The sequence below is a fragment of the Nerophis ophidion genome, linkage group LG24 (assembly GCF_033978795.1).
Source record: "Nerophis ophidion isolate RoL-2023_Sa linkage group LG24, RoL_Noph_v1.0, whole genome shotgun sequence".
Taxonomy (NCBI): Eukaryota; Metazoa; Chordata; class Actinopteri; order Syngnathiformes; family Syngnathidae; genus Nerophis; species Nerophis ophidion.
The window spans coordinates 35,471,743-35,488,650 of NC_084634.1; the positions used below are offsets into that span (position 1 = coordinate 35,471,743).

General features: G+C 37.4%; 1 protein-coding gene across 1 annotated transcript; it reads right to left on the reverse strand.

The window, feature by feature from the left end:
- Positions 1–262: 262 nt before the first annotated feature.
- On the reverse strand, positions 263–3,657 carry LOC133542413 (mucin-2-like). The gene is made up of 2 exons (XM_061886501.1): positions 3,442–3,657; positions 263–974 (listed from the first exon to the last, which is right to left on the reverse strand). Exons 1-2 carry the CDS (start codon positions 3,502–3,504, stop codon positions 747–749), a joined length of 291 nt encoding a protein of 96 aa, XP_061742485.1. The 5' UTR covers positions 3,505–3,657; the 3' UTR covers positions 263–746.
- Between the last annotated feature and the right edge of the window lie 13,251 nt (positions 3,658–16,908).

Genomic DNA, 16,908 nt, shown 5'->3' on the forward strand with positions numbered 1-16,908 from the left:
CACCCTAATTTTAATTTCTCCTGTATTGCTTAGTTTGGTCAAAGAGCCTGTCTTTCATGGGTATATTTTTAAGCTTTTTATGCCATTTTTAGTACTTTTTCCCCTCTAAATCGTGTAAAGCTCCCGGAATTGTGACTTGTTCTTGGAGCTGGATGAAGTATCTTCAGAGGTGACGTGAAATTATCGTACCTTGGGACATTGCGGTCCCTAATTAAGACTAAGCACAGTCATTTGACCCCAGAATGAAACAATTCCATGTTAATTTGTTTCAACAATTTATTGTACAATTTACATTCAAACTAATAAACATTTCATTTGGTACAAAATAGAAGCTATAAAGGAGGGGAAACTAACATTAACCCATCCCATGTGGTCGGTCATTTCCCGGGTCAGCCTGTAAAACTGTAAAGACTTGGGGGGGGGGGGAGTTATTGATTTAGTAAAAAGTCCTGCAGCAGACATATTTGCTACATTGATAAAGCTGGAGGGAGCCAAATTGAGGGGAAAAAAGCCGGTCGTAAGTGAACACAATCAAGCGAGCAGTGACCGCAAACCGAAGCCTCCCTTTTCCATGGTTGCCATGCAAAAGGGCGACGAAAGTCCCCGCCCATGCCACCGAAAAGACTTTGCGTTACAGACTTTGTGATTATTTACTAAAGAGGATAAAGAAATCCATCCCTGTCAAATCTGGTGCAGTGGGTAGTAGAGTAGCAGGGGCCCGGCACAGGTTGGGGGGGGGGGCTCTTTCAACAACAGAGGCTCTGCAGGAGGGAGGCTGCCGTGACCAAGATGGGGAGGGAGGAGGAGGTGAAGGCGGCGGCGGTGTGCAGCGAGAGACCTGTGCCGGTGGGGGAGGTGGTGTTGGTCGAGACGCTGTAGGTGTTTGTGGCCCAGGTAGGCATGGTGCTGTTGGTGGGGGTGGTGGTGGTGTTCATGGTCGTGCTCGGCGGCTCTGTGCTGCTCTGGGAGACCACCTGAATGTCAGGGAAAAAAAGTGGTTTTAAATGCATGTTAGAAATTATTTAAAAAAATAGGTGTAGGCAACATGCTAAGCTTTTCAATCTGGCTCGCCGGACATTCCCAAATATATATATATATTTTTTAGATCTTTAAGATGTAAAGGGTAGCTGCCATTATGATGTGCAGTGATGTTTTCTATTGACCACAAGTCTTCAACTGTACGAAGTATTCCAACGTTGGAATGTGCACATTTGGATGATATACCAGTTACTATGGTTGTTTAATTCAGTGGCCCGATTGGTACCGGGCCGCAGAAGAATTTATTAATTATTAAAAAAAAAAAAAAAAAAAAATTAAATTAAATCAACATAAAAAACAATATACACTTACAATTAAAACCACAAAAACCTCCCTTTTTCATGACAAAGAAAAGAAAAAAAAAAAAAGAAAAAAAAAAAGACCCCCCACCCCGGGCCGCGGGACAAATTATTAAGCGTTGCCGCGGATACAAAAAGGTTGGGGACCACTGGTTTAATTAGTGACTGTGGTCATCTAATTAGTTATAGCAGCTCAGACGAGGCATCAAGCAGTGTGGGTGGGGAGCGTTTCCACAGATGCGGTAGGATATTTTTACAACAAAGTTCTAAAGTTTAGTAAAATATCAGATTAGAGGTGGTCATTAATTATATAAAATTGGAAAAAATTACTTCATACTGAAAAAAACTGGATCAATGACCTCACACCCCATAAGCCTGATTTAAATTTAATGCACTGATTAAAAAAGTAAAAATAAATAAATAAATGAAAATAGATTACTCCATATACACATACGTAAGTTTGTATTTAAAAAAAATTATGTTAATTATTATTATCAATGTATTTATTTTTTGTTTATTTAATTGATGCATTATTTGTAGCTACTATGTTTTTTTCTGTTTGTTTTTTTTGGAGGGGGGGTCTCAAACTCAATTTGCCTGGGGGCCACTGGATGCAGAGCCTGGGTGAGGCTGGGCCGCAAGAAAATTTTTCATAAAAAAAAAAAAAATAAATAAATTATAAATGTCTTTATTTTAATTTTCACAATAAAATCAAACTATCAAAGAAAAAAAAATGAGGATTAAGAAATGTGAGGCAATGCAAATTAAAAAAACAATAACAAATAACGGTTTGATTTGGTCCAGGTTATCAGGGACTGTTATTACTGACGGACAGGTGTCGCAGTGCGACTGCGGCCAGGCACGTAAGAAAACCCTCGACTCAATCCCTTTCGCCCATTTGCCACTTTTCCACTATTGCAGGGGTAGGCAACCCAGAACGTTTAAAGAGCGATTTTGGACCCAAATAACACAACGCTGTCAAGCGGCATTCATATAAAACTCGCGGGCCGCACTAACATTATACCTTCATGTTCCCAAAGGGAATAAGCAGTAGAAAATGGATGGATGGATTAAGGTGGGGGTCGCAATATAACCTCTCGCGGGCCGCGTGTCTGAGACCCCTGCTTTTGACATTTAGGGCAGAAAACAGCTATATATGGGTAGAGCGGCCATGCCAGCAACTTGAGTGTTGCAGGTTCATTCCCCGCTTACACCATATAGTCACTGCCGTTGTGTCCTTGGGCAAGACACTTTACCCACCTGCTCCCGGTGCCACCCACACTGGTTTAAATGGAACTTAGATATTGGGTTTCACTATGTAAAGCGCTATATAAATATAATTCACTTCACTATATGATGTAATTGATAGAAATGTCTGATGCTGGATGTCGAAAAAAATAAAAAAAGATTAGATTGATTTATTTTGTACCCTTCGCGTTCATATTTTTCTGCCTGTTGCATTTTTTTTGTTGCGATTCACTTGATGGTATATGTCGATCGAAAGGGGGTGTGACGTTCATATTTTGTCAATATTCAGTGTTTTATCGTTCATAGAAAAATTTAAAATTCCATTACGTTTTTAGCATTCAAATCAGACATTGTGAAGTTTTGTATTAGTGTTCCTAAAAGTGTATATACCAGCCCCCAGACACATTTTTGTCTCCAAATGTGGCCCTCGAGTCAAAATAATTGCCCAGCCCTGGTGTCGATTGAGCTTGTTTAGCCTTCCACTCGTCTCGGGATACAATTTCAAGTGCATTTCAAAAACATAAATTAATCAAGAAGTCAGACAAAAAAAAAAAAAAGAGGGGGGGGGGGGTTGTTGCATAAGCTTGTGTCAGGTTTCTTCCAACACCAAAAGTAACTTTAGAACCCTTCGCCACATTAGCTAGACCCAGGCATCATTACACCTGCAAGTCATTAAGTCTCCCATTCCAAAGGAAAATTAAATATATTTTTTGTAATATTGTGCCATTAAAAAAAAAAAAAGATTAATCAGCAAACTGCAAAGATATTGTCCAAAAAAAAAAAAAATAAAATAAAAAAAAAATCATAATGTAGTCATGTGACCCAGAAGATGTTAATTAGTGTAAAAAGCAAGTACCTGTGTTGATAAGCAAATGGCGAAGACAATCACTCCCAAGTGGAAAATGGTCGTTTTGCACATGTTGGATTTGCTGGGAAGGAAACACACACACAAAAAAAAAAGCAGCAGGTTGTCAAAGTCTTCTCCTCCTTTGTTGATGGTTTTAACTTGCAATGTTGCAGCTGCCTGCTGCTCCACTGCTTTTATATCACATGCGTGACGTCACCGGCTGCCCGGAAGTAAGGCGGGAGGGCGGGACGGCGGACACGACGCCATTTTGTGTGTTTGTTGAATGCATTTTTAGTAATTACGTAAGCGGTTAATTAAACCCCAAAAAAGTAGAATACAACCAAGAACAGCTCAGCACAAAATAATTGTCTATTATCTTTTTTATTTATTTGATTTGACGAGTCGAACCGGCCGCGATATTGACACCTGCGCCACACGGCTGTCATTAATTACGTTGTCATGGTGACCATCATTTCCAAAAGGTATGTTGTTGTTTTTTCTGCTATGGTAAAATGTGTAAAATTACTTTCAAGAAATGAAAGTATAGTCAGACTAAGAGGTTAAAAAAAATGGTGTTGTGTACCTGTTGAACGTTCAGTGTCCGCCCATTAAAAAGCATGGCAACAGTGACATCTAGCGGTCACAACTGGGTAGTCCACGTCCAATGTATGGCTCAGTGTAGTGAGGGTTGATACTGTGTCGATACTGTGTCACTAAATACTGACATCTGCTGGATATTACAAATATCTACAGGCAAGCTATGGACCGACTCAACTGACACTGATTTTATGACCTAGTACAGGGGTCACCAACGCACCAGGTCGCCCGTAAGGACCAGATGAGTCGCCCACTGGCCTGTTCTAAAAATAGCTCAAATAGCAGCACTTACCAGTGAGCTGCCTCTATTTTTTAAGTTGTATTTATTTACTAGCAAGCTGGTCTCGCTTTGCATGACATTTTTCATTCTAAGAGAGACAAAACTCAAATAGAATTTGAAAATCCCCAAAAATATTTTAAAGACTTGGTCTTCACTTGTTTAAATAATTGCTTCTTATAACTTTCAGAAAGACAATTTTAGAGAAAAAAATACAAGCTTAATTTTTTTTTTAGGATTTTTAAACACATATACCTTTTTACCTTTTAAATTCCTTCCACTTCTTTCCTGACAATTTAAATCAATGTTCAAATATTTTTTTTTATTGTAAAGAATAATAAATACATTTTGATTTAATTCTTCATTTTAGCTTCTGTTTTTTCGACAAAGAATATTTGTGAAATATTTCTTCAAACTTATTATGATTAAAATTCAAAAAAATTATTCAGGCAAATCTAGAAAATCTGTTGAATCAAATTTAAATCTTATTTCAAAGTGGATTTTAACCTATTTAAAACATGTGATCAAAATTCTAAAATTAATCTTAATCAGGAAAAATGACTAATGATGTTCCATAAATTATTTTTTTAATTTTTTCAAAAAGATTCGAATTAGTTAGTTTTTCTCCTCATTTTTTTGGGTTGAATTTTGAATTTTAAAGAGTCGAAATTGAAGATAAACTATGTTTCAAAATTTAATTTGAATTTTTTTCGTTTTTTCTCCTCTTTTAAACCATTTAATTAAGTGTTTTTTTCATCATTTATTCCCTACAAAAAAACTTCCGTAAAAGGAAGTTTTTTAAATTGTGTTTATTTTGTATTTATTATTTGTATTTATGTTTTAAATTGTATTTATTTACTAGTAAGCTGGTATCGCTTCGCACGACATTTTTAATTCTAAGAGAGACAAAACTCAAATAGAATTTGAAAATCCAAGAAAATATTTTAAAGACTTGGTCTTCACTTGTTTAAATAAATTCATTTATTTTTTTTACTTTGCTTCTTATAACTTTCAGAAAGACAATTTTAGAGAAAAAATACAAGCTTAAATTTTTTTTTAGGATTTTTAAACACATATACCTTTTTACCTTTTAAATTCCTTCCTCTTCTTTCCTGACAATTTAAATCAATGTTTAAGTATTTTTTTAATTTTTATTTTAAAGAATAATAAATACATTTTGATTTAATTCTTCATTTTAGCTTCTGTTTTTTCGACGAAGAATATTGGTGAAAAATTTCTTCAAACTTATTATGATTAAAATTCCCCCCCAAAATATTCTGGCAAATCTAGAAAATCCGTAGAATCAAATTTAAATCTTATTTCAATGTGGATTTTAACCTATTTAAAACATGTCATCAAATTTCTAAAAGTATTCTTAATCAGGAAAAATTACTTATGATTTTCCATAAATTCTTTTTTAAAAATTTTTCAAAAAGACTCGAATTAGCTAGTTTTCCTCCTCATTTTTTCGGTTGAATTTTGAATTTTAAAGAGTTGAAATTGAAGATAAACTATGTTTCAAAATTTAATTTTCTTTTTTTGTGTTTTCTCCTCTTTTAAACCATTTAATTAAGTGTTTTTTTCATCATTTATTCTCTACAAAAAAACTTCCGTAAAAGGAAGTTTTTTAAATTGTGTTTATTTTGTATTTATTATTTGTATTTATGTTTTAAATTGTATTTATTTACTAGCAAGCTGGTCTCGCTTTGCTCGACATTTTTAATTCTAAGAGAGACAAAACTCAAATAGAATGTGAAAATCCAAGAAAATATTTTAAAGACTTGGTCTTCACTTGTTTGAATAAATTCTTTTTTTTTTTTTACTTTGCTTCTTATAACTTTCAGAAAGACAATTTTAGAGAAAAAATACAAGCTTAAAAATTATTTTAGGATTTTAAAACACATATACCTTTTTACCTTTTAAATTCCTTCCTCTTCTTTCCTGACAATTTAAATCAATGTCCAAGTATTTTTTTTTTATTGTAAAGAATAATAAATACATTTTGATTTAATTCTTCATTTTAGTTTCTGTTTTCTCGACGAAGAATATTTGTGAAATATTTCTTCAAACTTATTATGATTAAAATTCAAAAACATTATTCTGGCAAATCTAGAAAATCTGTAAAATCAAATTTAAATGTTATTTCAAAGTGGACTTTAACCTATTTAAAACATGTCATCAAAATTCTAAAATTAATCTTAATCAGGAAAAATTACTTACGATTTCCCATAAATTATTTTTTTTACTTTTTTCAAAAAGATTCGAATTAGCTCGTTTTTCTCCTCATTTTTTTCGGTTGAATTTTGAATTTTTTAAGAGTCGAAATTGAAGATAAACTATGTTTCAAAATTTAATTTTCTTTTTTTGTGTGTTTTCTCCTCTTTTAAACCGTTTTTTTCATCATTTATTCCCTACAAAAAACTTCCGTAAAAGGACGTTTTTTAAATTGTATTTATTTTGTATTTATATTTGTATTTATCATTTGTATTTATTTTTTAAATTGTATTTATTTACTAGCAAGCTGGTCTCGCTTTCCATGACATTTTTCATTCTAAGAGAGACAAAACTCAAATAGAATTTGAAAATCCAAGAAAATATTTTAAAGACTTGGTCTTCACTTGTTTAAATAAATTCATTTATTTTTCTACTTTGCTTTTTATAACTTTCAGAAAGACAATTCTTGAGAAAAATACAAGCTTAAAAATTATTTTAGGATTTTTAAACACATATACCTTTTTACCTTTTAAATTCCTTCCTCTTCTTTCCTGACAATTTAAATCAATGTTTCAGTATTTTTTTTTTTTATTGTAAAGAATAATAAATACATTTTGATTTAATTCTTCATTTTAGATTCTGTTTTTACGACGAAGAATATTTGTGAAATATTTCTTCAAACTTATTATGATTAAAATTCAAAAACATTATTCTGGCAAATCTAGAAAATCTGTTGAATCAAATTTAAATCTTATTTCAAAGTGGACTTTAACCTATTTAAAACATGTCATCAAAATTTTAAAATTATTCTTAATCAGGAAAAATTACTTATGATTTTCCATAAATTCTTTTTTAAATTTTTTTCAAAAAGATTCGAATTAGCTAGTTTTTCTCCTCATTTTTTCGGTTGAATTTTGAATTTTAAAGAGTCGAAATTGAAGATAAACTATGTTTCAAAATTTAATTTTCATTTTTTTCGTTTTTTCTCCTCTTTTAAACCATTTAATTAAGTGTTTTTTTCATCATTTATTCCCTACAAAAAAACTTCCGTAAAAGGAAGTTTTTTAAATTGTGTTTATTTTGTATTTATTATTCGTATTTATGTTTTAAATTGTATTTATTTACTAGCAAGCTGGTCTCGCTTTGCTGGACATTTTTAATTCTAAGAGAGACAAAACTCAAATAGAATTTGAAAATCCAAGAAAATATTTTAAAGACTTGGTCTTCACTTGTTTAAATAAATTCATTTTTTTTTTTACTTTCTTCTTATAACTTTCAGAAAGACAATTTTAGAGAAAAAATACAAGCTTAAAAATTATTTTAGGATTTTTAAACACATATACCTTTTTACCTTCTAAATTCCTTCCTCTTCTTTCCTGACAATTTAAATCAATGCTCAAATTTTTTTTTTTTATTGTAAAGAATAATAAATACATTTTGATTTAATTCTTCATTTTAGCTTCTGTTTTTACGACGAAGAATATTTGTGAAATATTTCTTCAAACTTATTATGGTTAAAATTCAAAAACATTATTCTGGCAAATCTAGAAAATCTGTAAAATCAAATTTAAATGTTATTTCAAAGTGGATTTGAACCTATTTAAAACATGTCATCAAAATTCTAAAATTAATCTTAATAAGGAAAAAATTACTTATCATTTTCCATAAATTATTTTTTTTATTTTTTCAAAAAGATTCGAATTAGCTAGTTTTTCTCTTCATTTTTTTTTCGGTTGAATTCTGAATTTTAAAGAGTCGAAATTGAAGATAAACTATGTTTCAAAATTTAATTTTCATTTTTTTCGTTCAATGAAGTGTTTGTTTCATCATTTATCCTCTACAAAAAATTTTCCGCAGAAGGAAAAAAAAAATGTATGACAGAATGAAGGACAAAAATCCCTTCTTTTTTTTACATATATAGATTTATTTATTAAAGGTAAATTGAGCAAATTGGCAATTTCTGGCAATTTATTTAAGTGTGTATCAAACTGGTAGCCCTTCGCATTAATCAGTACCCAAGAAGTAGCACTTGGTTTCAAAAAGGTTGGTGACCCCTGACCTAGTATATACAATAATATAAACCAAGTCATTATATTCCATTTAGGATTATTTAATCTCTTCATTGAAATAAAAATATGTGTTTATCTTTTTTAGATACAGACACTAAATAATGAGCCTGGCAGTCTTTGACAATGAAGTTCAGCAGAGTCCCATCCAGCATCTGCTTGATGGTTAAAAATTAGATGAAGAAGAAGGGAATTAAAGGCCTACTGAAAGCCACTACTACCCACCACGCAGTCTGATAGTTTATATATCAATGATGAAATATTAACATTGCAACACATGCCAGTTTTAAATTTCGCGCCAAAAAAATCCTTCTAAAAAACGTCTCGGAATGATGATTCCTGCGTGACGTCACGGATTATAGAGCACATTTTGTGCCAGCATCGTGCCCAGCTATTAAGTCGTCTGTTTTCATTGCAAAACTCCACAGTATTCCGGACGTCTGTGTTGGTTAATCTTTTGCAATCTGTTCAATGGATAATGGAGACATCAAAGAAAAAAGCTGCAGGTGGGAAGCGGTGTATTGCGGCCGGCTTTAGCAACACAAACACAGCCGGTGTTTACATTCCCGAAAGACGAGAGTCGAGCTTTACTATGGAACAGAGATGTCAAGCGAACACGGTTGGATTGGACCACACACACAAAGTACAGTGTTTTATGCAGCGATCATTTCAAAAAATAAATAACATTTTTCCATTCTGTATTCTGAAGGCGATCTATGTCGTGTGCTACTCCAGCATCAATATCAGCAGCATCCTCCTGACCGTCACCGTCAGCGTCGGGTTCAAAGCGGTATGGCTCTATCCCTTGTTGCGGTCGGGCCTGGCCGAGTGGTCCTGCCACCCCCACGGCTGTCACGGCGCCTCTCACAGCATCTACGCTATCTGATCGCTCCCACTGCCCTTTAGTCCATCCATCCCCATCCATTTTCTACCGCTTATTCCCCTTTCGGGGTCGCGGGGGGCACTGGCGCCTATCTCAGCTACAATCGGGCGGAAAGCGGGGTACACCCTGGACAAGTCGCCACCTCATCGCAGGCCCTCTAGTCCTTTTTTCTTTTTTTTTCCTAGTCCTTCTCTCTCGCTTTCCTCATCCACGAATCTTTCATCCTCGCTCAAATTAATGGGGAAATCGTCGCTTTCTTGGTCCGAATCGCTATCGCTGCCGGTGGCCATGAGTGTAAACAATGTGAGGATGTGAGGAGCTCCACAACCCATGACGTCACGCGCATATCGTCTGCTACTTCCGGTACAGGCAAGGCTATTTTTATTAGCTACCAAAAGTTGCGAATAAGCAGATGAGGGATTTTCCAGATTTATCATAGTAAATGTGTCTGATAACATCTGAATCGCTCCCACTGCACTCACCTTTTTTTATTTCCCTCTAGTGCTTCACTCTAACTTTCCTCATCCACAAATCTTTCATCCTCGCTCAAATTGATGGGGAAATCGTCGCTTTCTCGGTCCGAGTCGCTTTTGCTGCTGGTGGCTATGATTATAAACAATGTTCAGATGCGAGGAGCCCGACAACCCGTGACGTCACGCACACATCGTCTGCTACTTCCGGTATAGGCAAGGCTATTTTTATCAGCACCAAACGTTGCGAACTTTATCGTGGATGTTCTCTACTAAATCCTTTCAGCAAAAATATGGCAATATCGCGAAATGATCAAGTATGACACATAGAATGGACCTGCTATCCCTGTTTAAATAAGAAAATAGTTTTTCAGTAGGCCTTTAATGATCAAAAAAGAAACTGAGTCGGTTGTAGAATGGCTGTATAGCTGAGTTTCTCCTGCCTGCCTGGCCCTATAATGCCTCAGCATTGAGGAGGTGGATTTGTTAATCAACGACTATTATGTCATACAAATGTGACATTTAACCTGCAGGAAATATGAATTGTAAACTAAGAATCATTTTGAATTCTAATGCGCGTTCACCGAACCCTTCTTTAGTGAAACATAAATGTTTCGTTTTTTTTTTTTTTTCAAATTCAAGACAAAATGTTATGTTTTTTTGTTGTTGTTGTTGGCTCACCTGCACTGGCTTCCTGTGCACTTAAGATGTGACTTTAAGGTTTTACTACTTACGTATAAAATACTACACGGTCTAGCTCCATCCTATCTTGCCGATTGTATTATACCGTATGTCCCGGCAACAAATCTGCCTTCAAAAGACTCCGGCTTATTAGTGATTCCCAAAGCCCAAAAACAGTCTGCGGGCTATAGAGCGTTTTCCGTTCGGGCTCCAGTACTCTGGAATGCCCTCCCGGTAACAGTTCGAGATGCTACCTCAGTAGAAGCATTTAAGTCTCACCTTAAAACTCATCTGTATACTCTAGCCTTTAAATAGACTTCCTTTTTAGACCAGTTGATCTGCCGCTTCTTTTCTTTCTCCTATGTCCCCCCCTCCCTTGTGGAGGGGGTGCGGTCCGATGACCATGGATGAAGTACTGGCTGTCCAGAGTCGAGACCCAGGATGGACCGCTCGTCGGGACCCAGGATGGAACGCTCGCCTGTATCGGTTGGGGACATCTCTACGCTGCTGATCTGCCTCCGCTTGGGATGGTTTCTTGTGGACGGGACTCTCGCTGCTGTCTTGGATCCGCTTTGAACTGAACTCTCGCGGCTGTGTTGGAGCCACTATGGATTGAACTTTCACAGTATCATGTTAGACCCGCTCGACATCCATTGCTTTCGGTCCCCTAGAGGGGGAACCTTGGAGGTCATCTCCAAGGTTCTCATAGTCAGCATTGTCACTGGCGTCCCACTGGGTTTGAGTTCTCCTTCCCCACTGGGTGTGAGTTTTCCTTGCCCTTATGATTTGCAAGTGTGTAGTTTTTTCGTGAGTTCATGCACTGTGTTGGTTTTGTTCTTTGAACAAGGTGATGTTCATGCACGGTTCATTTTGTGCACAACCAGTAAAAACAACCAATCAATCAATCAATCAATCAATGTTTATTTATATAGCCCTAAATCACAAATGTCTCAAAGGACTGTACAAACCACCACGACTACGACATCCTCGGAAGAACCCACAGAAGGGCAAGGAAAACTCACACCCAGTGGGCAGGGAAAATTCACACCCAGTGACAAACAAGTCCCCCCCCTAGGGGAACGAAAGCAATGGATGTCCTGCGGGTCTAACATGATACTGTGAAGGTTCAAGCCATAGTGGCTCCAACACAGCAGCGAGAGTCCCGTCCACAGGAAACACCGGCTGTCTGTGTTGCTGTAGGCGGCCGCAATACACCGCTTCCCGCCTACATCTTTCTTCTTTGACGTCTCCATTATTAATTGAACAAGTTGCAAAAGATTCAGCAACACAGATGTCCAGAATACTGTGTAATTATGCGATTAAAGCGGACGTCTTATAGCTGGGAGGGGGCTGGAATGAAAATGTCCGCTAGAATCCGTGACGTCACGCGCACGTGTCATCATACCACGACGTTTTAAACAGGATAAAATTGCAATTTAGTAAACTAAAAAAGGCCGTATTGGCATGTGTTGCAATGTTAATATTTCATCTTTGATATATAAACTATCAGACTGCGTGGTCGGTAGTGGTGGGTTCAGTAGGCCAGGGGTGCCCATTACGTCGATCGCGAGCTACCAGTCGACCGCGGGGGGTGTGTCAGTCGATCTCCAGCCAGTCTTTTTAAAACAAAATAGACCTAAAAATTAGTGATCATCAATCTTCACCAAGACGTCACTTAAATGACATTCACGGTACCGGAGGGTCTTGTGAGATGACGCTGGCTGCTGCAAGATCATTATTATGAAAATATGACCGAGAGGAAGGCGAGAAACACTTTTTATTTCAACAGACTCTCGCGCCGTCCCTTCCGTCAAAACTCTAAAGGCCGACTGCACATTTCCTATCTTCACAATAAAAGCCCTGCTTCATGCTGCCTGCGCTAACTAAATACAGAGTCTCGGAAAACTGGCGTGCACAAGCGATCCCTCAGAAAGCTGGCGTGCACATCACTCGTGCACGCCAGCTTTCCGAGACTCTTATTTTGTTAGCGCAGGCAGCATGAAGCAGGGCTTTTATTGTGAAGATAGGAAATGTGCAGTCGGCCTTTAGAGTTTTGACGGAAGGGACGGCGCGAAAGTCTGTTGAAATAAAAAGTGTTTCTCGCCTTCCTCTCTGTCATTTTTTCATAATAATGAACTGGCAGCAGCCAGCGTCATCTCAAAAGACCCTCGGGTGCCGTGAATGTCAATCAAGCAAGCTACGGAATTTGCCGCCAAAGTTTTTCTTGTAAAGTGTATGGAAGCTGGATGAATTAGATGCCAAAAACCACCCACTTTCATGTGGTATTGTACAGAAAGGACAACTTTTTTTCTCCTCCATTTGAAAATGTGGGCGTTATCATCATTACTGTCTGATTCTAATCAATGCAAGTCATCAGAATCAGGTAATACACCAACTTATATTCTTGTCTACGTGAAAGAAAGACATCTATATGTGTTACACATGCTTGTATTATCATTAAACACATTTAACTTGTTTACAAAAATGTCTCTTTCATAAATAAATAAATATACATTATATATATAAATGAGGTAGATCCCCTCGAGTTGGTCAATTGAAAAGTAGCTCGCCTGCAGAAGTGTGGGCACCCCTGCAGTAGGCCTTTAAATATACAGTTAGTGAGGAGACATTGCCCCCTTTTGGCCTTTTTAAGGTACTGCAGGCCACCCCTCCATGCAGGGTTTGGCTTGTTCAGGCTGAGGAGTCAGGACAGCCTCCAAGTTGTTCCAAATCCTGCAAATAGAGAAAGTAAACACGCCGCTATCACGTATCCACGGACTTTTTCGTAATTCAATTCAGATGTCGTGGGGACCGTAACGTTAGCCCTTTGGACAGACCTCGCGTCCCCCCTCTGTCATTTGTGTAACCCCTTCCCGTCTCTCCGACAGAAAGGACCACCGTTCCCTGCAGAGGCGCCAGATGTGCGCTGTTATGGAGACTTGGGAAAAAAAGGGGGCGGGGGCTTTTGCGAGGCATCAGATAAGCCCAGTTTCCCAAAGCAGGGCCGGATCGGGTGTCATCGGCGGGTCTGCGAGTGGGCGAAACCCAAACCCCGAGCACAAGGTCAGATTTCTGTTTACACGAGCGGCGCTGCCTGGATTCCTCCAACCAGAGCAGACTAAGCAAGAGTGGGGACAGCGGAGACAGGTCCAGTCTTCCTGGCTGTCTCTCGTTACTTTAGCGTAAGTTCCTTTTGAGGTACATTTGAAATAGGAGTTTTTTTATGTGGTAAGTGGAGTACTCGTGTTGTATTATGCCAGTGCTAGTGGACTGAATTAGCTCACATTTTAGTCAGGGTGCAAACTAGTGTTGTGTGTTAAACACGGTTTGAGTGTTTAGGAAGCTAATTTCCACATTTTTGATTTCTAGAAGGCCTTGAACTCACCACCACTCAATGCACAACCCCTTAAAACTCTTAAAGACTAAGTTCACTTCCTTGGAATAGTGTTTGGAACATATGGCACAGGTGTCAAACTCTCTTGCCACAACATTTTAAGTGACCTGCCACATCATTTTTAATGGCCTGCCGCATCATTTTACGTGGCCTGTCACATCATTTCAAGTGGACCGCCACATAATTTTTGTGGACTGCCACGTGATTTTAAGTGGCTTGTCACATCTTTTTATTTGCCTGCCACATAATTTTGTGGCCTGTCACTTCATTTTAAGTGGCCTGTCACTTCATTTTAAGTGGACTGCCACGTAAATTTTTTTGGACCGCCACGAGATTTTAAGTGGCCTGTCACATCATTTTATTTGCCTGCCACTATTTTTTGTAGCTTGCCACATCAATTTATTTGCCTGCAACTTCATTTTAAGTGGCCTGTTAAATCATTTTAAGTGTCCTGTCACATCCTTTTATTTGCCTGCCACATATTTTTTTGTAGCCTGCCACTCATTTTATTTCCCTGCCACATCATTTTAAGTTGCCTGTAACTTCATTTCAAGTGGACTGCCACATAATTTTTGTGGACTGCCACTTGACTTTAAGTGGCTTGTCACATCTTTTTATTTGCCTGCCACATATTTTTTGTAGCCTGCCACTTTATTTTATTTGCCTGCCACATCATTTTAAGTGGACTGCCACTCATTTTCTTTCACTGCCACGTCATTTTAAGTTGCCTGTCACTTCATTTCAAGTGGACTGCCACATAATTTTTGTGGACTGCCACATGATTTTAAGTGGCCTGTCACATCTTTTTATTTGCCTGCCACATAATTTTGTGGCCTGTCACTTCATTTTATGTGGCCTGTCACATCATTTTATGTGGCCTGTTACTTCATTTTAAGTGGACTGCCACGTAAATTTTTTGGGACCGCCACGTGATTTTAGGTGGCCTGTCACATCATTTTATTTGCCTGCCACATATTTTTTGTAGCTTGCCACGTCAATTGATTTGCCTGCAACTTCATTTTAAGTGGCCTGTTAAATAATTTTAAGTGTCCTGTCACATCCTTTTATTTGCCAGCCACGTATTTTTTGTAGCCTGCCACTCATTTTATTTCCCTGCCACATCATTTTAAGTTGCCTGTCACTTCATTTCAAGTGGACTGCCACATAATTTTTGTGGACTGCCACATGATTTTAAGTGGCTTGTCACATCTTTTTATTTGCCTGCCACATAATTTTGTGGCCTGTCACTTCATTTTAAGTGGCCTGTCACTTCATTTTAAGTGGCCTGTCACTTCATTTTAAGTGGACTGCCACGTAAATTTTTTTGGACCGCCACGAGATTTTAAGTGGCCTGTCACATCATTTTATTTGCCTGCCACTATTTTTTGTAGCTTGCCACGTCAATTTATTTGCCTGCAACTTCATTTTAAGTGGCCTGTTAAATCATTTTAAGTGTCCTGTCACATCCTTTTATTTGCCTGCCACATATTTTTTTGTAGCCTGCCACTCATTTTATTTCCCTGCCACATCATTTTAAGTTGCCTGTAACTTCATTTCAAGTGGACTGCCATATAATTTTTGTGGACTGCCACTTGACTTTAAGTGGCTTGTCACATCTTTTTATTTGCCTGCCACATATTTTTTGTAGCCTGCCACTTTATTTTATTTGCCTGCCACATCATTTTAAGTGGACTGCCACTCATTTTCTTTCACTGCCACGTCATTTTAAGTTGCCTGTCACTTCATTTCAAGTGGACTGCCACATAATTTTTGTGAACTGCCACATGATTTTAAGTGGCCTGTCACATCTTTTTATTTGCCTGCCACATAATTTTGTGGCCTGTCACTTCATTTTATGTGGCCTGTCACATCATTTTATGTGGCCTGTTACTTCATTTTAAGTGGACTGCCACATACATTTTTTGGGACCGCCACGTGATTTTAGGTGGCCTGTCACATCATTTTATTTGCCTGCCACATATTTTTTGTAGCTTGCCACGTCAATTTATTTGCCTGCAACTTCATTTTAAGTGGCCTGTTAAATAATTTTAAGTGTCCTGTCACATCCTTTTATTTGCCAGCCACGTATTTTTTGTAGCCTGCCACTCATTTTATTTCCCTGCCACATCATTTTAAGTTGCCTGTCACTTCATTTCAAGTGGACTGCCACATAATTTTTGTGGACTGCCACATGATTTTAAGTGGCTTGTCACATCTTTTTATTTGCCTGCCACATAATTTTGTGGCCTGTCACTTCATTTTAAGTGGCCTGTCACTTCATTTTAAGTGGCCTGTCACTTCATTTTAAGTGGACTGCCACGTAAATTTTTTTGGACCGCCACGAGATTTTAAGTGGCCTGTCACATCATTTTATTTGCCTGCCACTATTTTTTGTAGCTTGCCACATCAATTTATTTGCCTGCAACTTCATTTTAAGTGGCCTGTTAAATCATTTTAAGTGTCCTGTCACATCCTTTTATTTGCCTGCCACATATTTTTTTGTAGCCTGCCATTCATTTTATTTCACTGCCACATCATTTTAAGTTGCCTGTCACTTCATTTCAAGTGGACTGCCACGTAATTTTTGTGGACTGCCACGTGATTTTAAGTGGCTTGTCACATCTTTTTATTTGCCTGCCACATATTTTTTGAAGCCTGCCACTTTATTTTATTTGCCTGCCACATCATTTTAAGTGGCCTGTCACTTCATTTTAAGTGGACTGCCACGTTATTTCAAGTGGTCTGCCACATAATTTTTTGTGGCCTGCCACATCATTTCAAGTGGACCGCCACATAATTTTCGTGGACTGCCACATGATTTTAAGTGGCTTGTCACATCTTTTTATTTGCCTGCCACATAATTTTGTGGCCTGTCACTTCATTTTAAGTGGCCT

What these genes read in the sequence shown, in the direction of transcription:
- LOC133542413 (XM_061886501.1), bottom strand. Translation starts at nt 3,504, where the DNA reads ATGTGCAAAACGACCATTTTCCACTTGGGAGTGATTGTCTTCGCCATT. An exon ending in CCATTTGCTTATCAACACAG is followed by an intron (nt 975 to 3,441) that starts GTACTTGCTTTT and finishes CCTGACATTCAG; the next exon opens with GTGGTCTCCCAGAGCAGCAC.